At 39.1% G+C, this 24,649-nt stretch overlaps 1 protein-coding gene and 1 long non-coding RNA gene across 3 annotated transcripts in view; one reads left to right on the forward strand and one right to left on the reverse strand.

Annotated features, from left to right (window-relative positions):
* The window catches only part of LOC137162580 (uncharacterized), an 83,997-nt gene that overhangs the window by 34,917 nt on the left and 24,431 nt on the right, over nucleotides 1-24,649 (reverse strand). Inside the window, exons 2-3 of one of the 2 annotated variants that reach the window (XR_010922416.1) lie at nucleotides 22,356-22,406; nucleotides 16,757-17,038 (exon numbers count right to left, since the gene is read on the reverse strand). This is a non-coding gene — a long non-coding RNA (uncharacterized lncRNA). Of the gene's footprint in view, nucleotides 1-16,756; nucleotides 17,039-22,355; nucleotides 22,407-24,649 lie in introns of those variants that run through there. The other variant, XR_010922415.1, reaches the window with a different exon arrangement.
* NME8 (NME/NM23 family member 8) overlaps nucleotides 13,956-24,649 on the forward strand; it is a 38,357-nt gene continuing 27,663 nt past the window's right edge. Inside the window, exons 1-8 of the mRNA XM_067562451.1 lie at nucleotides 13,956-13,975; nucleotides 15,175-15,211; nucleotides 15,304-15,361; nucleotides 16,744-16,850; nucleotides 18,886-18,957; nucleotides 21,848-21,964; nucleotides 23,157-23,223; nucleotides 24,459-24,464. Coding sequence (XP_067418552.1) covers nucleotides 15,179-15,211; nucleotides 15,304-15,361; nucleotides 16,744-16,850; nucleotides 18,886-18,957; nucleotides 21,848-21,964; nucleotides 23,157-23,223; nucleotides 24,459-24,464 — 460 coding nt within the window. The 5' untranslated portion in view covers nucleotides 13,956-13,975; nucleotides 15,175-15,178. The remainder of the gene's footprint in view (nucleotides 13,976-15,174; nucleotides 15,212-15,303; nucleotides 15,362-16,743; nucleotides 16,851-18,885; nucleotides 18,958-21,847; nucleotides 21,965-23,156; nucleotides 23,224-24,458; nucleotides 24,465-24,649) is intronic.

The raw sequence follows: 24,649 nt of genomic DNA on the forward strand, positions 1-24,649 counted from the left end.
ACCTACACTGCTCATGTCAGAATGAAATGGTTTCACAAATGCTAGATTCAATCATAACTGAAGTCAAAAAAGCAGGAGTGTTTTCCATCATTGCAGATGAAACAATGGATCTGTCAAAACACAAACAAGTTGCTCGCATAGTACATTATGTAAACCAGTCATTTGAAATACAAGGGCAGTTTACTGGCTTCTCTACAAGATGATATAGGCACATGGTGCTTCACTTGCCACATGATCAAGAATACATCATCAGTCGGGGGACTTGATATTTCAGCTCTAAGAGGTCAATGCTAGGATGCAGCCAGCATGAGAGGACCCCATAAAGGTGTGACCACAAAGATACTTAGTGAAATTCCTGTCACTTACTATGTTCAATGCTATGCTCACATTAAATCTGTGCATAGTGGACATGGTTTCCTGCATTCTGTTTGTCTGAAGTGCTTTCAGAATTCTCCAGGTTCTACAAACATTCATTGAAGTAAGCTCAAAGAGACATGCTGTCTTTGAAAAAATGATGTCAGATAATATTTTTTCTTGAGGGCCGACTTTGCCATGTGCATGGAAATTTTCTGTCCCAAACAAAGCCCACAGCCCCTGTGTATGGTAAGTTAATGGCCCAAAATGGAGTCCAGGGTCACATGAACATATCATATGCCCCTACCTGTTTTGCTGAATCATAGAGGTGGCCATTGATTCCTTGCTGTCTGAGGCATCCTCAGGAAGACCTACTGGATCGGATGAGTTTCTTCACAGGCCCATTGTGAGAATAGAGTGCCCTTAATGGGCTGTCTAGCCCTGATGTAAACCTATCGGGGGATATCACCCAGGAATACAACATATGTTTAAGATACAAGTATATAACCAATATTTATAACTTCAGATACAAAGATGATACACGCATATGAAGAGGATTATCATATTTAACATACCTTACATTGATACCTTACACGACTTACAAAATTGCAATAAATCTTGTATAAAGTAACAATGGTGACTGCATTACTGTAACTAGCCATTTTATACAGTATCACAGACATGTTTACTGTCTCAAGATCTGTTCTCGTCAGCTGCACAGTGATGAACCTGTTATGTGAGAGCAGGCTGGCCAACAGTGGGGGGCAAAAGGGGTCAATTGCCCAAGGGATTGGCAATTTAAAAAGGCCCGGGTAGATGTGATAGTCATGTACTTTTCTAATAAGAATTAAGATAGAAAGAAATCCGGTTTCTTGCTGTTGGTCTATACGGAGCACCGTCCCTCATTGTGACAGTAACAGTTTGCTAGAGCGCAGCTGTACCCTGCTGGTCTGACTGTGCAGTCTGGTGGAGCATCAGCAACAGCAGCCTGAGTAAGTGTGTAATGTCTCAACTGAAATGTGGAGTGTGGTTGTGATACACTGCATCCCAAGTACATGCTTATGGTGTGATTGTGTATCATTCATGTTCACTCTTATAGTGTAACTGTGTATTGTTTAATCCAAAGTGTGTCATGTAAGGGGTTTTTGGAATGCTCATGACATGCTGAACATTGTTGTTATAGTAGTATGTTTCTTGCAAGCTCTGCAATGTAATATTCCCAAATGTGTGTCTCACATGTTTTATGGCTGATCTAGGCAAACAGTAAAAGCAGCAATAGTTCAGGCCTCACTAAAGGCATGCATAAAACAATCAGGCTCTTCCAGGAACAATGGACTAACCTAAGCATCTGATAAGGTGATGATCCTTGACTCCAGACATGGAGAAGACCAGGCAGGAATACTGTTGGTCACCTGACCCTGAAGTGGGGGGGGGGCCTTAAGGCCCCAGAGAGGGGCACGGAGACATTTAAAATAGGGGGGACATTTTGCTCACAGGAGCTCTCTCTTGCAATCCATCAAGACTGTCCATAGGGGGAGAGCCTGGTTGGAGGCTAACCAACCAGCCTGTGGTGAGAACCATCTAAAGACTGTAAGGCTACTGAAGTGTTACGTTTAGTTTAGAATGTGATTTGCTTTTATTTCTTCCTGATCAAATCTGACCTATATTCCTCTGGCTTATAATCATTTAAAATCTTTCTGTACTTAATAAACTTAATTGTTTATTTTGTCTAAAGCAGTGCATGTGGTTTGGATGTGCGTAGAGATTTTGTTAAAGTGACAGAGCTGGTGCATATCAATTGCTTTGATAAACTGAAAGACACATGAGCTTGTAGAGTCCAGTAGGCAGCACTGAACATTGCAAGATGGAAGTTTCCAGGGATGCATCTGGGGCTGGGGGTGTTGGCTGGGTCATGCTATTGCATAATCCCATGACTGGCTGGCCAAAATCACTCATTCACTAAATCAGGGACTGCTTGCTTGCAGGAGGCTATGCATGGGCTGACCCAGGAGTAGGGAGTTCAAACAGTGGGAGCAAGTGCCTGGAGTGAGGGATTGGGGCAACACAGTTATCACCAGTCCAGATTGCAGAAGAGAACGTCACAGTGGTATTTTGAATTGGTCCTTACTGTTCATTATGATGTACAAACATAAGTCTATAGCTCAGAAACAGAGAAAAACAAGACAAAGAAGCCCGACTTGAAAAAAGAAGAAGGGTAGTCGTAGTTTGTTTGATTGTGGGGTTAGGCCTAAAGATCAGGCAGAACCGCTAGTCACTACAGCAAGTACTAGGCCTACTAGTTCAGAGCAAGCCTGTGATGAAAGAGTCTGTGATGATTCTGTTAAAACATGTGATTACAGTACAGAAACAGTCCAAACTAGTGTTCTTGCATGGGAAGAAACACTCGTTACAAACGAGACTGAAAAAACAAGAACTGCTGAAAGTAATATTGCACTCCAAGAGAATGAAGGATGTGGATTTGATATTGGACTGTTATTAAATACTGCACTATGTGCAATTCTGATCAAAACTGTTGATCAGAAAGGACCAGCTACCCATCCAAGATGCATTTCCTGATGACGGAAAAAGAAAGTTTCCAATTTCTGTATTAAAATCAAACCAAAAAAACCCAAACAGAGAGGTTTCTGACAGCAATTGGCTTGTGTGGAGTGAAAGTGCAGAATCGTTTTTTTGTTTCCCTTATTGATTATTCAGTTCAAACGCTGCTTCTTGCAAATCAGTTTTGGCAAGTGACAATGGCTGGAAAAAGGAACTGTCATGGTGCAAATTGTATGATAAATTGGCTACTTATGAAGTCAGTGATCATCACAAGCAATGTTATCTGAAATGGTGAGATTTAGAGAGAAGACTTGCCCAAGGAACTGATATAAATTCACAGCTAGACAAAGAAATAGAAGTTAAAGTGAAGTACTAGAGAGATTTGCTTAACCGAATTCTGTCAGTGATTTTGTTCCTGTGTGGGAGATGACTTGCTTTCAGGGGAACATCAAACAAAACTAGAGACTGCGATAACGGTAATTTTCTTGGAATTGTTGAATTGCTTGCCAAATACAATCAAGTTCTTCAGGGTCATGTAAATAAAGTGAAGCAATCTCAAGATGATGGAAAATGACTTCAAGCTCATTATCTTTCTGCAGACAATCAGAATGAGTTTATCCAGGCATGCTTCACAAAAGTAGTTCAAGAAATATTAGAAAGACGACAATCTAAATATTTTGCTGTGCTTGTCCATGCTAGCCCTGATTCTTCTCACACAGAGCAAACTACAGTCATCCTAAAATACATTTTAGACAACAACACAGGTTTTGCTATCAAAGAACGATTTCTGGAGTTTGTTGACCTCAACAAAAAAACTAGATAAGATATTGCTAACCTCATTATAACTGGACTGGAAAAACACAATATCCCATTGCAAGACTGCAGGGGTCAGGGGAACAACAATGGTTTGAATATGGCTTGCAAATATAATGGTGCTGAAGCCATTATTACTGAAATTAATCCTCTCGCCAAATTTTCTAATTGTGAAGCTCATAGTTTAAATTTGTGTGGCTCAAAAGCAGCAGAGTGCTCTGATGATGTAATCACATTTTTTGGGATCATACAAAAAAAACTCTAAAATCGTTTTTGCTCACAGCCCTCAAGGGTGGGAGATATTGCAAAGATTGGTTGCTCATTGCATAATCTGTCTCAGACTAGATGGTCATCTTGCATGGAAACCAATTGCAAAACATTAGCCACTAATAAAACATGCACTTAAGGAGCGCCAGAAATTAAATCTGTCTTCTGAGTTCAAAACAGAGCTGAAGGGTATTTTATCACTATGTATAGTCATTTAAATGTACTTTGATGGCAACAATATGGCTCAAAATTTTGGTTGCCATAGATCAACACAATAAGGTTTTTCAATCAAGAGCGACAACTCTTAATGTCAAAGTACAAAACATTGATAAGTGGGAAACTCTTCAAGCAGAAGCCAAGCATGCAGCCAAAGCCATGTCAACAGACCTGTCAACCAAAACTGAAATCCCTGAGAAACGCACAAAAAAGAGAAAGCTGTTTCACAATGAAACTCCAGAAGTCCAACTGGGAGAAGAGAATGAAGAGAGATTATAAAGTCAGTGTTTTTTACAGGCTTCTTGACTGTGTAATCGGGGGAACATAGCAATTTTTCATGGCATGTCATAATAATTATTTCAGCTTTTTGTGGTTATATTTGGAATTCACTAATACTCAAACTGAAAACTTGTGTTCTTCTTTCTGCAGAGAATATGACAAGTATGTATCCACGGAAATCATCGATGAAGAGTAATACCTGAACACAACGTATACGGCAAACTTTGGAAGTGCACTTCTCAAACCAATACAGCTGTTAAATAAAATTCATGAACTTAAATTTTTCCTAATGTCATTGTAGCTCTGCGGATCTTCTATATCATTCCTGTCACTGTTTCTGAAGCCAAAAGATCTTTTAGCAAAATGAAATAACTCAAAAGCCTACAAAGAACAACAATTGGACAAAAAAGACTTAATGGTCTTGCTCTTTTTGCTATTGAGCATGATTTTGCAAGGTCATTGAACTTTGAAGATAGAATCGATAATTTTGCGGCAAAAAAATCCAGAAGAGTTGCATTTTAGGACCCCTTCCGCATTCAGATATTATGTGAGTATTTTTTAAAAATCTTTTAAAATACTTTTTTTATTATTGTATATTTTAACTTTGTTGGTCGGATTCAGTTACATCTTATATATCAGTTTGTTTCTTGTCTTTAGATTACATATGAATCATGATTAGGTGTTTAATTAGCCTACTTGATACTTTAGGTGTTTTCTTTCTTTGTGTTTCTTTGGATGTTTCATATAATAATTAATTTAATTCCATAATGTATTCATTTAAATATATAATTCAAAATAACAAATTCTACACCTTATATTTAGGCTCACAATTTGTTTAATACTCATCCTGCAACTTGAAAAAAAAGTTAACTAGATCAAGCAAAACCTCAATTTACGCATATGAGGTTATAATATGTTACCAATAGGATAAAAAGTAGTGTCATAAACCTCAGCCATCCCTTTGAGTTAATAGAGATGTGTTTATGTATTATGTTTGTTATGTTAATATATAAAGTTAAAGTAGATAAAAACTGCTGTCAGCAACTGCAGATGGCTGATCACCATTTGCAGAACACAGCCATTTAGTATTAATCCAACTGCATGGCATTGTGGTTCAGATACTTGTTAATCTGTATCTAAAGATTTGTGATGTAAGGGATTTGTGTTTTGATTATTATTGTATTGATTATTATTCTGCATCAATAAAAATTTGCTTTGTTTTGAAAGCATACTGCCTGTATGTCAATCATTTTATTGGAGTGCTGTATCTGTATCCTCCAGGGGTAACGGGCCCAAGCTATTCTGAGGAGTTCCCAAAAGGGGAAAGCCCTGGTAAGCCCAAGTATTTCCCAAGGGAATGGACCACTTTTACCTCATAGAAACAGAGTAATGAATAGGTAGGCTAATCCAAAGGACATCCTGGGTAAACCCAGGAGGGGGCAATAGGTGAGCTATTCTGGGATACCCCTCAAACAGATATAGGGTAACAGCAGGAGGCATGCTGCTGAGCTGAGCTGCAGGGCACAGTGTATCCCCAGGCAGCTGCTTGTGCAGCCACAGCCCTACCAGCTCCGTCCTTGGATGGGGCGAGTGGGACATGTGGGCGAATGAGCAGGCACTGACATCTGGGCTCAGTGAGTGAAGCGGTGGGAGCCTCTCCAGATGGGTAAGGTGGGTGGGGAGCTGGTGGGTGATCAGGAGGTTGGGGGGAGCTGGGCCGTCCAGCCAACCAGGTAAGCGAAGCTGCCACGCAGCTCTCTGCCGGGATGCCTGTCCTGCCGTGGGGCCTCAGAGCTTGGCCTGGAGGGATGACGGAACCAGGCCCCAGTTTCCTGCCCTAAGGAGGGGAAGAAGCCTGCAGGGCTGTGTCCTGGGCCTGCATTGTGACAGGGAATGACACTGCCCCCCACCTCAAAACTGAGGCTGCAGGTACCTCCACCAGCATCCTCCCAAAACCCCCTCCAGTATCCCCTCCCCAGCAGTGTCTTCTCTTTGGGAACTTGAAATATGGTAACCCTATGGGGAGTGGGGATCATCAGGGGATTTGGGGAGGGGAGCTGGGTGGGAGGTAATCAGGGGGTTATATGCCTACAATAATTTCATTTGACAAAACCTTTATATCCTGAAAACAAATTCAAAACTTAAAACAGTTCTCTGAAAGTGTTTTAATGCTAATATTTGCGTCTATTTGACATTTTATCTATATACTGACTCAAAGTCTCAGATGTAATTTACTACATCTTTCTTGAAGGTTATTTTTAGGTTATACAATGGTTTGATTTTATTTTTCATTTTCTCCACTAAAAATATAAGCAATAGGCCCTGAGTTTATTACACAGCATTGGTATGTGTTTGTTGAACAGGGGCACTTACAGTGTGAAAAAATGTTTCTCTGGAGTCTGGACTTTGACTATACTGTCACCAAGAAATTTGGACCTTGACAAAAAAAAATTGACTACTTCTGCATTATCGGCCACTGAAATGGATGTATGACTAGCTCTATCAGCTGGCTCTCACACTTATTCTATCCACCATCCAGTGGAGGTTTGAGTACCTTTTTAGTATTGCCATCATAGTCAGAACAGAAAGTACACCTGCCTCTCCACAGGGATGGTGGAGAGGATGTCATTTAAAGAGACAAGGCATTGGCTACTACATCTTTACACCATACAGGAGGATGTTACTGCCAGTGAATGCTGTAATGGGAAGAACAGATCATAGAAGTATATAATAAGGACAGCCTAGAGGAGATATTTTTGGCACTAGGTCATCTAGTCTTACATCCATTAGTGAATTCCATATGCTTCCTAGAGCAAGATCTGTGCCATCCTTCAATGACTGCCCTGGAACAGACAGACACCTTACAGTATCATGAGAATGAGGCTCATTTACTTACATTGGAGGACCACAGTGAAAGTGAACTCAAATTAGTGATCTGCCTATCATTTCATTGCTGGATTAATAGACTATGTATTCTGTCCCAGTGGCCCAGTGCATCACCATACATTAGCTGTTTGACCCTTCCTATTCATCTGAGTTTACTTTTTGTTGCTGGGTATTTTGGGGAGTGGAGTACAGATGCTTTACAATTTTTTAAACACACAAAAATACAGCAAGTGACAAGTCCCACCCTCTTGCATTAGGGATGAACCAGTAGATTCAGTGTTACCTCATTCCAAGGTTTTCCCTTCAAGACAGTTTTTTTTTTTAAATGCAAGAAGTGTGGCTGTTCAGAGAGAGGAAGTGGTCTGAAGAAAGTCATTAGGAGATTGAGAAGCAAATCAGAAAACCGTAGTCCAGTGGGTCTCAAATTGTGGCCAAATTAGCACATGACCATCTAGTCCCTAAAGAAAGGAGTGGTAGACTTAGTTTCCATGAACATTTCATCCATACAACTGCTATGTGACATTGAACCTCTATTTATATTATGGAAGAGATGGGTGGAGTCCTAACTCTTACCAAAAACCCCTACTAAAAAGGTAAAAAGAAGTTTGGTAGATACAGCTCTAGGAGGAGCAGGAACAGGTCTTGGAGTATTAAATAGTACAGATGTAGAAGTGCTGGCTAATAAGTTAAATGCAGCAGGGCAACATTTGGGAGCTTTGTCCAAATCATCTCTAAATGAGATATGTACTAGTCATCATCTGGTAGCCATTTTACTTCCTGGTTGGAAAAAAATTACAAGAATCAGAACACCTAGCTATATTGCAAACAATGGAAGCATTACAAAGTAATGTATTTATGACATTGGCTTATATACAAGCACAGCATAGTTGTAATTATAGAATAATAATAGGATATATGTGTATCTGAGTTAATAAAGATGTATGTATGCATTACGAATGTTATGTTACTTTACATGAATAGAGTCTAAGGTATAAGAATTACTGTCAGTGAATTGCAGGTGACTGATCACCACATGCAGTGTGTAACCATTTAGCATTGCTCTAACTTTATGTTATCATGGTTCAGGTACTTTTAGCCTGTACTCAAGGACTGTGCCAGTAAAAAGGTTTAGTATTTAAACTTTAGATCATTGAATCAGGAAGTATTATTTACACTAAATAAAAGATACTTTGTTTTGGAAAAATACTGCCTGTGTGTCTATCAATTTTATCGGAAGGCTGTTGTCCATGTCCTGTCCTCCCAGAAGTAACTGGTCTAAGCTATTCTAGGGAGTTTCTAGACAGTAACCCTAGAAAACCCAAGTAGTTCCTCTACGGCAGGCCTCCTTTTACCTTGCAGGAACAGATTAATAGGTCAATAGGCTATCTTAAAAGAAACCCCTGGGAAACCTGGAAAGGGCCAATAGTTGAGCTATTCTGGGGGTATCCTATATCTGTTCTTGGAGTAAAAATTCAGCATACCTGCTTGCTTAGTGTATTTTTTTTATTTTTCAATTCAAATATGAATTCAGTTAAATTGAAACTGTAAGAGGCTCTTACTTCTGTGGACTTCTTGTGTTACTGTTCAGCAATGTCAGTTTGGTCATATTACCAAGTGTTCCTTTAAAAAGTTATTTAAAATGTGTTACTTTTACCATATACTGTAAATCTTCAAGGTGTTTTGTTTAAATTGTATGATTTTTGTAAGATTAATTTTTCCGATTGCAATCCAATTCTGAACTTTTTAATGCATTTATAGCAAGGCTACTTAATTGTTGTCAATGTAGCAAACAATTTTGATTAAAAAACAAAGATGGATTTTTTTTAAATGAAAAATCAGAAAATAATAAAATCTGAAAATCCACAATAAAATGGATTTCATAGGGCCCTACTAAATTATAAAAATAGCTACAGCTCATATTGAAAAACAGTGCTATTTTTTGCCCACTTGGTGACCTTTCCTTGCTCTGCAATCTTCATCTATGACTTTATGTGCTTGTTGAAAGGCAAATTTACTTCTGCAATCTGATATGCTGTTGTAAAGCAGAACTATGAATACTGAGGTTTAGCCAATTCATTCAGAGCAATCAATACAGCAATTCTTTAGTAATATATTTATATGTAGAGAATCCAGCCTTTGGACATTTTTTGTCATTTTTGAGCCTCAAAGCCCACTTGCTATAATTTCAGAATTTGTGTCCTTTCTCCATGGATTACCTGACTTGTATGTGAAAAGTCTCCATCAAGAACATGCTGATTTATGAAAACATACAAAACTTCTCCTGAATGAGAGGAGTTACAAGATAGACACTTAGCACAGTGAGGTCCTGGTTCATGATTTGATAACAGAGTTATTCCCCAAACTCCATTTTGCATTCCTGACCTCCATTTTGAATAAGCAAGAGTCATTCCACCATTGGAAGCTGCAGGTCACATGATATTTCAAAGGTAAGGGAAAGGTCAGATGAGGTAAACAACCAAAGTAGGGGAAAGGTCCACAGATTATAACTGAGGTAAACAAAGCTTGAAGGCTAAAAACAGAACTGGCCATGAGCACACATGGAATGTTGGTACTGAGCACCTGCATTAGCAAAAACATCTAAAAAATTCTAACAGGACAGCATAAAGGTTAGTGTGCCAGTGCGCAGACAATGTTAGAAGATGCAGAGTGGAGAGCAAACAGTGAAGAAAGGGAGCGGACATGATAGAGAAAGACAGAGCACAGCGGAGACAACAGCAAGTGAGAAAGCAGCAGCAGTAACCAGGAAAAAAAACCAAAAACAGCAGCATCAGGAGTCCTGTGTCAGCAGATAGAATAAGCTTGTCATTTATAATTGTAGTATAGTACAGTATAGCACTAATGTATATGTGTGAATTAATAAAGATGTACGTGTCTTGATAGTGAAAAATGTATAAAATTTAGTGTTTAGAAATTGCTGTCAGTAGCCTGTGACAGACTGTGCGACCACTTAGAATCATTTCAACTGTATGTTATTGCAATTTAGAATGCTCTTTAACTTGTTATAAGGGATTTGTATTCTAGATTATTATTGTGTTAAGAATTATGATTTGCACCAATAAAGAGGTGCCTTGTTTTGGAAAGAACACTGTCTTTGTGTCAATCATTGATCAGAAAGCTGTGTCCATGTCCTGCAGGTATTTCCTTAGCCACTTTGGAAACCCATACCTTAGGAAAACAGATTGGTTAGTGGGTGAGCTATTTTGGGGATACCTTAAATCTGTTTCTGGGGTAATACATTAGGGGTCCTAAGTACTAGGGCAATAAAATAATATAGGCCCAGTTTTCAATATATGGGAATTGTCTTGTGTATATTACTCCCTCCCCAAGATGATTAGAGATACTTGTTTTCACATCATTAGATTTGTGATGTAGTTATCCTTTTGTTTTAAACTAGTTTTAGGTTACATGATTATGTGTTCTGTAAGAGTGATTTCTAGTGTATTAATTCTTTGTTTTCAAGAAGACCAATTAGAGTAACCTTTGGGAGTCACTCAAACATAAAAGGTTCCTGCTGTACTGAAAAAGGATTAAGTTCTTTATTAATTTCTTTGTTTTGATAAACTATGCAAACAACTTTCCTCTAACTTAAGCCAAAATGTCTTGTGGATCAGGATCAGACTATGAGCAAAGCCTTCTATTTTCTGTACATCACACACTACGTATGTAGTTACAATATAAGTGACTAGTATATGCAGAAGGAAAATACTCTTCTCGTGTTTAGTGGTCTCTCAGATCTAGGTCCACATATGCTTTTCATAGTTGCATCAGTTACCACTCTTTTCCAGAAGTGTTTTAGTTGGTACAGCAGCTATAAGAATGGGGGCTTTATTAACTAAACCTTGGATGTCACAGAAAAGAATAAGGAGCAAGGTGAACTCAACACCTAAAGATTCTTTCATTGGTGCCAGATAACATCAGGATCCCAGTTAATGCTGTGAGTTGCATAAGGAGAACTAGAATTCTAACATCTCTGCACAGCTTAGGACTTGATAACTAATCCAAAACTGTAGGCTGGCTGTCAGGAGGTGTTTAATGAGCAACTGCTTTTCCCCCTCTCCATCCCCTTCTTCTGAGCAAAAACCATTTTCTATGGCTAGGACCTTAATCTATGCCTTTTAATTACCCAGCTGAATTTTGAGCACTGGCCATTTTCCTGTTTCATAGCTGAAAGCTGTGTCAAGGACCCTGCATACCTCTAGGGCTACAGGAACGAAACAGAGACTGCAGTCTGTAGGTCCCACGCCAGGGGTAAGAGCTTCCCTCCACAATGCTAGAGACACAGGCTATTTTGCTGCAAAAGCCTAGACAATGCAAAGGTGTGTGTAGGGAGGGGTGAGTCTTATTAGAGAGCATTTATCCAGAGGCTAACACAAGCAACCCGCATAAGGAAGTTTTCCCCCTGAGAAGCATGAGCCAAGGAACAGTAGGAGGTAAATCATGTCCTACTATCTCTCCCTCTTTTCAAAATCCTTTGCACCGCCAGGCTTCCCCATTCTCCCTTCCAAACTACACTCCAGCACCAGACACTCAGCAATAAAACGTAAGAGAATCAGGAACGGACGAATTCGGATTAGTCAGCCTCCCCCCCCCCCCCCCCCCGGCTGGAGAGAGGCAGGGGAGACCAGATCACAGCACGCTGCACCCCCTCGCGCGCGCCGCGCCCATGCTCCCTCCCATCCACAGCCGACTCCCTTTCCCTAATAGCGCGTGAACCCACTCACGAGCCCACCCCTGTGCGTGGAATTTATCAGTGTCGCGCACGCGCTTTGCTCTGGACGAGCCGCACTCCCCCTCCCCCCTCCCTCCACACTTGAAGAGCGAAGGCCGGTGGAGGAGTGGGCGGAGCATGGGCCGGGCGGGACGGGATTGGATTGGATTGTGGAGCAGTCAATTACGACCAACGGTTTTGGAACGTTGTCCAGTCTCTGCCTGTGGTTGGGCGGCGGCCCGTTGGTGAGCCCACCCCGCCCTGCGAAGGCCGGGGGGACAGGGCGGTCTGGCTCTGGCCGTCCGTCAGTCCATCCATCAATCAGTAGCACGGCCGCAGCAGCCGTGGGGGGCAGGCTCGGCCGTGCGCGTGCGCCACAGTGCAGCGTCCGCCGACCCCCGACAGTGCTCAGTGTGTGCATGAGTGTGTGCCCCGGCTGTGCAAGGGATGACGTTGCTGCCTCTGTGTGCGTGCCTGTTGCACGTGTGCGTGCAGGTGTGCGTCCGTGGTGCAAGTGTGTGCGCGGGTGTGTGTCAGTGTCACTAATGTGTGTCTGTGGCATGGGTGTGTGCAGGAGCACGTCAGTGTTGTGTGTGTCAGAGCATGACGTGCGTGCAGCACAAGGTGTCGCTGTGTCTGCATGTGCACACAAAAGTGATGTTGGCCTATTGGGGGGCGTAAGGAGGAACATTTTTTGATCCCTTCAAGCCACCCTCTAAAACACTAATTGCGTTATTTCCACAAACCAAAAAATATCTCAACACAACACTGGGAGGAGGAATGCTAAATGAGGGGCACATAGAGCTTTTTGGGACCCTAAGTCTGCTTAGAGTCGTTTTGTGTATGTGTGTATAAAGGTGTGTGTCAACAGCATGTGTGCAGAGGTGTATGGATGTGTGTACCAGTGTGTGTGTATCAGTCCCCAGGTGTGTGGGCATGTGCATGGATGTGTGTGGGTGGTTGTGGATGTGTGCGTGGTGATTTATCCGTCAGTGCATGCTGAGGACACTGAGTGGATGGGTGCATTATTATGTGTCAGAATGTTGTCTGCATGTGAATTTGTCAATGGATGTGTGATGTTGAGCATGTGTGTGTGTTGATGTGTTGTTTGTGTTGGTGAGAGGATGTGTGCAGCAATGCATGTTGTACCTAGAAGAATGATTGGATTTTAGGGTATTGTGGGTCTCCTTGCTGGGGTGTCTCAGAGGGAGAATTTGTTGGTCACATGGTATGTTTTGTCAGGATATTATTGTGTGTTAGTGTAGGAACGTGTTGTGTTGGCTTTGTGACTTGACATTTTGTGTATCTGCATGTGTAAAGGAAATTGTGTGTATTCATGTCATATCAGCACTGGGTTTCCTTTGCATAATGTGCCAGTCAGTGTGTATGTGTTTGTGTGTGGTAGCAGACTGTGTACATTGCAATCTGGGAATATGTAACAGCATGTGTTTTGAGTTGGGGAATACAGACGTGGTGCTATTGTGTGTGTGTAATGTGTTACGGAGCAATTAATGTTAGTGTTGTAAGAGTGTGATTTTCCTGATCTCTGTGGTAGGGGCTGACAAGCAAGAGACCAAATCTGTTGAATACCAGTTACTAATATTGGGAAATTTATAAAGCATGTCATGACCTGGCAGTTTCTTATGTACCATCCCTCCTAAGCTATTTGAGATAGTTTAAAGAGGGAGGTAAAATACCTAAATACAAATATATTGCTACATGCCAATGGTGCTGTCCCAGTTCCAGATTTGAATTTTTTTGAATAAACCCTATACTTTGTTTTACTTTTTTAATTTTAATTAATCTTTTTTTTAGGTGAAAAGTTCCAGGCTGACACCCCTGGAAAGTGAAGTTCTCTTTTCCACAGAACAGGTACCAGCACAGACAAGCAAGAGGACAAAATTTCTTTCATCAGCCAATATGCCTCTCTCCTGATCTGAAGAGACTGACCATAGAAGTGACAGGACAGTTCAGCATGCATACACATTCACTGTTAGACTTCTGTGAGGATACTGTCAACAAGAATGACAATCATGTGGTGATTTTGTCAAGTGGACTCTTATCCACTAGAAAATGGACTGGGCCCACCAGCTCATTTCATGTAGGTCTCCCAACTGCCATGAGACAGAAACAACTAATCTGAATCAGTGGCCTGAAAGTGAAATCTTTTGTATCTCACTACCTGTCCAGGCAGATATTCATTCCTCTTTAGTTTTAAAATTGAAGTTAAAATGTTGATACCTATTTTCTCCCTCAAAACAGTGGCTTTGTACCTAAAAACTTTATTTCAAATGTAAAAGAAACAAAAATGGTATAGTACATCATGGTCTGGAAAAGGCTCTCATCCATTAATTGAAAAGAAATTGAAACTTAACTGAGAACCTCACTAATAAATAAACCAAGTTAAGTTTACTATTCAGATATCTGTAAAAAATCATCTGCAAAGAATAAGGATACATATTAACATTAGAATGAGGAAAAGGCCAGGTCTGGATAGTTTAGTTAGTAGACTGGTAATGAGAAGTCATTAGGCTAAATATATGTCAGAAGGTTTGATTTGATGCCCTTTGAGTTGAAGCTCTTACTCCAGTATTTTGTGAAAATATGTTCATATCACAGCAACTTTCATTCCATCAAGTGTCCTTGTAGGCAGTCTCAGTAGAGCAATGGGAGATACAATGACAAGGGGACTGAAATGTCACGAAGACCACAATATGTTGAAACTGTGAATTTTGTAATGTGGCTTCCTGTACTATACCTAATTCTTTAAATAAATAATGAATGTCCAGATAAGATCCTTAGTTGGTGCCAATCAGTTTAGCTCTAGTGAAGTAGGCTATACTTAGGGATAGATCCTCAGCTGGTATAATGGACCTAACCCCATTGACTTTAATGGAGCTATGCTGATCTAAACCAGCTGAAGATCTGGCCCACAGAACACTACTGTATGGAAAAAGCATTTTGTGTAAATCAGTTCCCCAAGCCACAATTTATATGGAACTAAACTTACAGAGCAACAACAGTATCTTTTAGAAGTGTTTTATATTTTGCTGTGTTTCATGTAATCACAGGAAAATGGCAGGAAAGAAGAAAGAAATTCAGCTACAGGTATAAATGTTGTTTGTTACCTGAATAATTCTAGGGTTCAATAGACATTGACATTTTTAGAAATATTAAATTCTGGGTTTGTTTTATCTCAGGCAATAATAACCAACCAAAGTCAATGGGATGAAATGTTGCTGACTAAAGGTGTAACAGGTACTATTATTTTTTCTATTAATCTCACTTACTGAACTGTGTGTACATTTTTATCAATCTTTTTATTTTTGTGACCCCTTCCTGCCAAGTTACTTTTTACTGTGCACACACTTTATCTAATTGCCACATCCTGCAGCTTGTCCCTCAAAACAAAGAGTTCTAGAAGTCTACATAAAGCCTAAGTAAATATAGCCTGTGTGTATATTCAGCATGAAGACTTGAAGGATTTGAAATTTGTATTTCTAACTGGGGGGGGAAACACAGTGCTTCAGTGCAGCCTCTCCACAGCTGCTGCGCTGGCCTAAAGTCTGGATTTGTGGACACTGGCACTTCATACCACCTCTAGTATGTGAGGAGTTCTTGGCAAATTATTCCATGTGAGCTCAGATCTCATGGCCCTTCCTCCAAATAACACCCAACTGTGCCTCCCACATTGGCCATTTTGAAATTGTCACAATGTTTATCATTCCAATCGCCCAAAAGATACAAAGACCCCATGCAATTCAAACCCCAAAGGGTTCTTTAGTGATGAGTGCCTTTCACATACCTCTTGCAAAACAGTGAATTTAGACCACACTGGATATCATGCATGGGCACTTAGAAAAGAACATTCTGAAATGACTTCATCTGGGAAAGGGTAGATGAAAGCTCTGATAGGTCAATTTTTTCAATAACCCTGTAAAATTGAACAAATCAGCAAAATGAGTTTTATGCTCCTATTCATGCACAGTTGTATCTGGCATAAGAAAATCAATTATGTTATAAATTGTGTGCTTTCAAGAGTGTACATACTATACTGTGTATTTTCTCCACTCCCCTCAGTTTTTTGCTACTTCCGTATGTAAGCTAGCATCAATATCTGTTAAATTTACTAGGGAATGCTGTCTAAAGAGGGAGAAGAGAGAGTGGGTGAGGTGAGTAGGGGAACAAGAGAAAGAACCAATGGGTTTTGAGTAAGGTTGAGAGAGCGAGAGACTGCATACATGATCTTAAGAAGGAGGGAAACAACCCAAAAAAGAGGGAGCAGGGCATGGAAAGAGACAACCAATGAAAGGGCCAAGGGAGGGAGAGAGACCTAACTGGGTATTGGAAAGGAAAAGCAACCGAGATAAATGGATAGAGGAAGGAGAAATTTAGATGTCTGCATACCCCACCACTAAATAAATAGATAGTCTTACAAATTAAGATATTTAAGTTGAAACCTAATTTGTGAAAGAGATAATACCAAAAATTAAAGTTTTCAGAAGAAAAAGAGAACAGCAATAGATTTAGAAATATATGTATGCCAATGCCACTCCAGGACTGCCCCTATACACCAAAATGGTTTATTTTATAATCTATATGAAACAGATGAGATTCATTCTAATTTTGTATATTTTCAGTAATAGACGTTTATCAAGCTTGGTGTGGGCCTTGCAAAGCTGTGGTAAATTTATTCAGAAAACTAAAAAATGAGTATGGTGAAGATGACCTTTTGCATTTTGCTGTGGTAAGGATGTACTTTCTATTTAGAACTTCAGTGCCAAATTTATTTCTTTATCTATCTACTTATGGGGTACCTCTCACCATAGTATGTAAGTACCAGTAAAGTCAGTAGTGAATTTGGCTTTCTTGTCTCTTTTTCTGCATGTCTCCTTAAAAAAGGAAGATCCAAGTTTGTAATGGATAGGGAAGTATCTATAATAAGAGAAGGGATAAGCTAGAATCAAACAAGTTAAATATGGAAAACATGTACTAGACAATAGTGTAATGATGGACTCCCTTATAATGCATATATACTATGGGATAGAGGTGAGGTTACTGGAGGAACCTTATCTCTGAATATACTAACTTGCATGTTTAAAAATCCAAGTCTTAACATTGCATAACCATGTAGCCTGGCTTTCAAAGATACTAAACACCTACAGTTCCCACTGAGGAGTCGTGGGAGCTCAGCAACTCTGAAAATCAGATCAATAACTTCTTCTTTTTGTCGTTTTTCCATATAATTTCCTATGTTATATTTAATAAGAAACAAATAGGGGAAAGTTGAAAAACAGATTAAAAAATAATAATGTTTTTGAGAAAAAGTTCAACCAAAAGAGCAGGATAAAATGGCAGCTACAATCTAATGCACTAAAGATATGTGTTTCACTGATTCATTCTGAGCTCCCATCCAGATGTTGAACTATCAAGCTTATAATATTTGTTGCAAATTGTTTTGTTGCATTCTCTGAAGCCTCAGAGAGCAAGATGACTGAAGCAACTAGTTCTGCCTATGGCAATAACCATTATCTAATTGCAGATACCACTATCGGGTGACTGTTGGCAAATGATCTTTTAATGGGGAATCATTGTAGGTCTCCAACATACAAATGCAGAGCACTACTATTATGTCAACAGACAAGTCAGCATGGTTTTTAGCCTACAGATCTTTTGCATACAGATCTCTTCCTATTAAACTCAGATTCTAAGGATCCAACTCCATATATATCAAATATTGAAAGCTTTTAAAATAAAATAATACATAGAGAGGTATGTGTAAGTTTATATACAAAACATAGCAACAAGCTCAAAACACCAAACAGCCGATTGTAATCTCATACCATTGAAGTCCATGAGATTATACCAGTGCAAAACCTTTTTGAGGTCAGAATCAGATCCCAGCTTTTCAGCCATACCTCTACTGACCAGGCTATTTGCATCCCTGCTTAGCTTTTAAAATAAGATAAGATCAAGTTTGGTTAAAACCATCTGTTTTCATACATCTGTCTGCTGTCCCTTCATGTGCACTTACTTTGACATCCATAATTTATTTCTGCCAGCATATTGAAATGTATACATCTGCAATCTTATTATATGGGTTGTTCTACTGTACCATTAATGTCATAGCTTTTGCCCAAGAGTGATTGTATTAATTCAGGACTCTGCTGGTCCAGAAGTGTAAGCACTCAATTCATTTCCATTCAGGTCTCCCTTTAATTAGTACCTCTATCATTGATAAATTGAACAATAATATAGTGCTTGTGATCAAATTATTTTAAAATAAATACTGTAATAAAACCTTGTCAAATATCATTTACCAGTGTTAGATCAAATGGTTCTTGGTTTTGCTTTATTGTATATGTAAAATACATTCATAAAATAAGAAGTTACTGTTAATACATTCTATTACACAGGGTTCTTAAATCTTTATATAGTGTGGACCACATCTTACCAAAGAGTTGATGCAAAAGAACTACTTTCCTTCCCATTAATAATTCCATGGATCATCTCCCTTCCTATGTGTGATCTTATGACATTGCAATGTCAACTACAGCTATTACTTGCATCAAAAACCAATATTAGGATAAAATATTTAATGTGATTTAGCAGCTGTAAACAAGAAGGAAAGCCTGCCCCATGTGACAAACAAGATTGACCGCCAGCAAGTGTTCTAAGGACTGCTAGTGGTCCACAAAACCACGGTTTGAGAATTATTATGTAAAAGTTCTGTCTGTCTGTCTGTCTGTCTATCTATCATAATCTATTTGCCCTTATTTTAGGCAGAGGCTGACAACATTGTGACCCTGCAGACATTTAGAGACAAATGTGAACCTGTTTTTCTCTTTTGTGTTGTAAGTGCAACATATGTTATCAGCTTTTATTTTCATGCTGTCTATTTTTGTTTTACTTTTTCAGTATATTGAAAATAAATGTAAAGTTGTACAAGCATGAAGTACAGCTTTAAAGTTTTAGTGTATAGGATATTGTTGCATATTGTACATACTAGCCATTTTAACAGTGAATCACATTTTATATGTTCTTGGCATGCAGAGAAGAAAGAGTATTAGCACAATACTTTTCCTAACAGGAGAAGAAAATACTCCATTATACTACAGTACATTATGCCAGGCATGGTTGCTAACTCTGCAGGCAAGTGTTTTTTTCTACTAGGAAGTTTTGAGATTTGGATTCCAGCAGCTAGGAGATAATAACCAGGGTGCATTTAGGGGACTGATAATAGGTCTGCTCCACTCTATATGAATGCAGCCAAATGAAATTAACAGCATTTTGGATTTCACAAAAATCTAGCCAGTTTCACTGTAATCAGGGGTAAACAGTGTGGTGGCAAAATTTGCAGATGATACAAAACTACTCAAGATAATTAAGTCCAAAGCAGACTGTGAAGAGTTACAAAGGGATCTCACAAAACCGGCTGAGTAGGCAACTAAATGGCAGATGAAATTCATTGTTGATAAATGCAAAGTAATGCACATTGGAAAACATAATCCCAACTATACATATAAAATGATGGGGTCTAAATTAGCTGTTACCACTCAAGAAAGAGATCTTGGAGTCATTGTGGATAGTTCTCTGAAAACACCCATTCAGTGTACAGCTGCAGTCAAAAAAGCTAACGGAATGTTGGGAATCATTAGGAAAGGGCTAGATAATAAGACAGAAAAATATCATATTGCCTCTTTATAAATCCATGGTATGCCCACAGCTTGAATACTGCAATCAGATCTGTTCACCCCACCTCAAAAAAGATATGTTGGAATTGGAAAAGGTATAGAAAAGAGCAACTAAAATTATTAGGGTTATGGAATAGCTTCCAGATGAGGAGAGATTAATAAGACTGGGACTTTTCATCTTGGAAAAGAGATGACTAAGGGGGGATGTAATAGAGGTCTATAAAATCATGATGATGTGGAGAAAGTAAATAAGGAAGTTTATTTATTCCTTCTCATTACACAAAAACTAGGGGTCACCAAATGAAATTAATAGGCAGTAGGTCTAAAGCAAACAAAAGGAAGTATTTCTTCATACCACGCACAGTCAACCTGTGGAACTCCTTGCTAGAGGATGTGAAGACTATAACATGGTTCAAAAAAGAGCTAGATAAGTTCATAGAGGATAGGTTCATCAATGGCTATTAGCCAGGATGGGCAGCAATGCAAAACCATGCTCTGAAGTGTCCCTAGCTTCTGTTTGCCAGAAGCTGGGAATGGGCAACAAGGGATAGATCACTTAATGATTATCTGTGCTCTTCATTCCCTCTGAAGCACTTGGCATTGGCCACTGTCGGAAGACAGGATACATGGCTAGGTGGACCATTGGTCTGACCCAGTATGGCTGTTCTTATGTGCTGCTCATGCACATATGTGGTGGAGCAATGAGCAGAAGAGTAGAGAACAACAGGGAGGGTAGTAAAGGAAGCTGTGGGGAAATGGAGAAACTAGGACTGAGATGAGGAGAGGCAAACAGTGGAGGGAGAAAACCTGGAAACGAGGATAGGAAGTGAAAGCACGAAAAATCTAATTCGGTAGCAGTGAAATAAATGGAAGTTTTGTCGTTAACTTGGGTTCAAACCACAAAGGAAGGAGAGATCAACCAAAAATCAAGAGTAGTCAAAAATGGGGAGGGGGGAATGGGAAAAGATGGAAACAAGGACAGAGAAGAGAGAGAAAGAGAATTTAGGCTTGATTCTCATTTATATTTAGGGTTCTTTTCCACGATTCTGGCAATGTAAATTGGCCTTAATGTGAATATAAATTATGTTTACACATGCCTTAAGGCCCATTTATATAGCTAGTACAGTGTAAAGAGATTTTAGTGTAAATAAGAATCAGGCCTTCTAAATTCTTTTCTTCAAATTTCTTTTGAATTTTAAGTAAATTAATTGTAAGTGAATTTGTGCAAGGTGTCTGATTGCTAGCCCTGGACATTCTATTGCACTGTTTATTGAGGGCCAGATTCTGCGGTCCCTAATTGAGCAAAATGCTTGTGGTCTCCAATAAAACGGGGGGTAGAGCAGGGCTGGGGCAGAGCAGGATTGAGTGGCGCTGAAGCTGGTGCAGGGTCTGCATGCGCCCCCCTGAACATTCCTCTGTGCCCCACAGTTTGAGGACCACTGCTGTATACCCATTCAACTGCTAGGCTTTGCAGAGATGCCAACACAGGTAACAGTCCAGTCATTGCTAATTGTGACAATGGCCTGTGCAAAGTAGACAAGTGTTCAATTGGAACTTGACTGAGACCACCAACTCATTTCATGTAGGACGCTGTTGAACAGCTGGATGATAATTTTAGGTTGTCACCCAACTAAGCTATATTTGAAATGGTGAAGATGAAATGCTCTAAATGCCTTTACTCATCCCTTGAATTTGCCATTGAACTCCATCTCAGTTCAAGCCCCTTCGATAACAAAATGCCAGGTTCCAAAATGTAAACTCTCTGAAACTTTTGAGATAAGAGCTCTGATGAGCAATAATGAATAATGGGAATAACAGTCAATTTTCTTTGATACCACTAATTTCAGCTCTGTGTTTTTGATTCATCACCTGTTTTGCAAATCAGTCTATCTGCAGTGATACATTGCTACAACCTTTAGCTTTAGAACACAGTATCATGGTAACTGTCTATTGCTAGTGAAAAATTGATTGTATTAGAAGTCAATTAAATGTGCAAAACTAAATTAGTAGATCTTACTGAGAATGTTATTTTATCATTTATTTTTTACAGGATGGAAAAATTATAGCAATAGTGAGAGGTGCAAATGCACCACTTCTCAATAAGAACGTAATAGAGCTAATAGAAGAAGAGAGGAAAATTTTAGCAGGGGAAATAGAACGCCCTGAGGTACTCATTAGACAACTGTTTTCTTATCAAGTTTAAATGCAATATTTTTATTACATTTGCATGGTCTCTTTCTATGCACGTGGTGGTGGTTTTTTATTTCTTTTACTGTTCATAATTCATTTTTATTTTTGCGGACACCATCTTTACTGTGAATTGGCATGTATCTGGCCACTTTCATTAAGTGGTACTTATCCAAATGATACTGGTAATTTTACAAATTGATCTGCATGTAGAAGAGGGATCCTTCACTAACAAATATCACCAGCATAAAAACTAATTTTGTATTTATCACTTTATTTATTTTTATACTTTCAATGCTGGATCTTTTTCTTATTTATTTTACTAAGGGTTCAAAAGATAAAATAAGTAAGGGAGAGGGAACAATTCTTACCTCATGCCTCTTTCCAGCTGCAATTCAGATCAAAGAATTCCATTTATCTGTCTAGATGCAAAAGAGAAATTGTAATGAACTACAACCCAATTAAGAAAAATTAAACCAAACCTAAATTGTCTTAGTACTGCGATGAGATAGCATTATGCCCTATCAAATGTATTATTAGTTTCTAGAGATTAAAATGCTGAAGAGATAACTGGTAGCTGAGCTTGGTGACTTAAAATCAATTATTTTTCTTGTGTTAGCAGCAGCAAGCCTGCCTGTTTCAAAACCCACTTGAACTTTGGGAATAACTGAGATTAAATAATTTAGTTGGATTGCTAGAATATCTGGTGTTTACTTTATATTCTACATTTAGCAGAGAAATAGGTTGGAAATTTCTACAGTTATGCCCATATTTATGTTTCTTTAAAAATAATGTATTGAGGGATTTTTTCATATTGTAAAGCATAAAAGTGTTGGCATTTCCCCACAATTTCAGAGAAGATTTGCAGGTCCGAGCTGGCACAAAATTCCACAAAATCTGCAAAAACGTTTAGAAGCAGAAAAAGAAGCATGTGAAAAGTTGATGTTGCATTATTTTGCACTAAGTTAACGTGGCAGGGAGTTTTGCAGGGAGGGGAAGCAGAGAAAGAACAGAGGAGTGACTTGCTCAAGGTCACTGGTACAGCCAGGAATGGAACCCAGGTCTCATAATTTCCAGAGGGCTATCCACTGGCCTACACTGCCTCAATATTAACTTTACACTGACTGTATAATTTAATCAGAAAAACAACATGAAAACTGTGATTTTCTTAGGTACAAGAGCTTGTGTTTTTAGAAGAGAAAACATCAGAGGTATATATTGAAGTAAGCCAACTTGAAGGTAAATGATATATTAATTATTTTAAAATTACTAGTATGAAGGAAAAACAAACAAGTAACTTGTTAGTTATTTGGTTATAGGATTATATATATCCAGTCATAAGACTTTCCTTTGATTCACTTGGTAACATGAACGATTATTGAGGAAAGAGTCAAATTGGAGGCCACTTTTGTCTTATAGACAATCAAGAAATCACACTGTAACAGCAAATTACATTAATGTAGAAATTATCAGCTGCAGGTGCCTATGAATATTGTAAAGTGGTCAAATTAATAACAGATATGCTTACATTATCATTATTAATTATTTATATTATGTCTGAGATCTGGATCAAACTGTATGAAGATTTAACATCATGGAGTTCTCAATTTCTGTAGCAAAGGGTGTAGTTTAAATTTTGAATTGTCTTCTAACCTAATCTAGCATCTATAACTGCTCAACAAGAAGGGAGAACAAAATAGTTATGGTAAACTCTGGTGACCAAGAATGACATGGCACCTAAAAGCTGTGCATCTTTTAAAGGCCTAAGAGTATGAATTTCATTGGGGAACAAATGAGAGCCCTGTTTGGCATACAGCATTATCCAGAGTCTCTCAGAAAGAAGTCTTGTTTTGTTAGTGGTACATGTGAAGGACAAAATGCCACCAAATATGCTATGAGTGCAGCAACTGCAAGATCTGTAGCTGCATTGCTTTTTTGAGATGTTCACATGTGGTTTTGTACATCTGGCCTTACACAAGAAATGCAAGCTAGAATGACTGCTCATGTATTTAGAGCACAGACTTGTCCTAACTCCTGGTGACCCAATAGAGAAATTAAGAGATGAGTAAAACTACCAGATCCCTGGGTTTACAAGACTTAAAAGAGGAAAGAAGAACATCAAATTAGAAACCATCTGCAATCCAAGCAGTTGCAGGCCAACTATCTGGGAGCCCACTGTATCAGCAAAAAGCAAAACAGATCAGGGAAAAAGGCAATTTATAGACTAACAACAGTGATACAATATTTCCAGCCCTTTAGCACCTCTATTCAGCTTCTCTTCATTGAAGCATTGAAACAACATGTTTGAAATGCAGCTTCAAAGCTTTCATGGAAGAATTGGGGCAGTTGTTTGTTTCGGGAAGGTAGTATTTTTCAATCTCTGTTAAATGTATCACTCCTCAGCCCTAGCTCGGAGGGCTGTAAATGTTTGTCATTCTTCCAAAAATAGGATTCTGCAAAGGCAAATCTCGAAGAAGGCAGTTAAGTAAATCCATTTATTCATATCTGAATATCAATGACAAGATAGCAGAACTTTTTGAAGCTTTCACGATCCATTGTTAACTTTGAGCACTCAGCAGCTAACCTTCCAGTGATCTGTCACATACCATCCTGTCACATGACCATCCTCCTCACTGGTCATTCCATACTACAATGACCCTCCACC

The sequence above is a fragment of the Emydura macquarii genome, unplaced genomic scaffold (assembly GCF_026122565.2).
Source record: "Emydura macquarii macquarii isolate MOO-44397 ecotype Brisbane River unplaced genomic scaffold, CSIRO-AGI_Emac_v2 contig_2432, whole genome shotgun sequence".
NCBI classification, from domain to species: domain Eukaryota; kingdom Metazoa; phylum Chordata; order Testudines; family Chelidae; genus Emydura; species Emydura macquarii.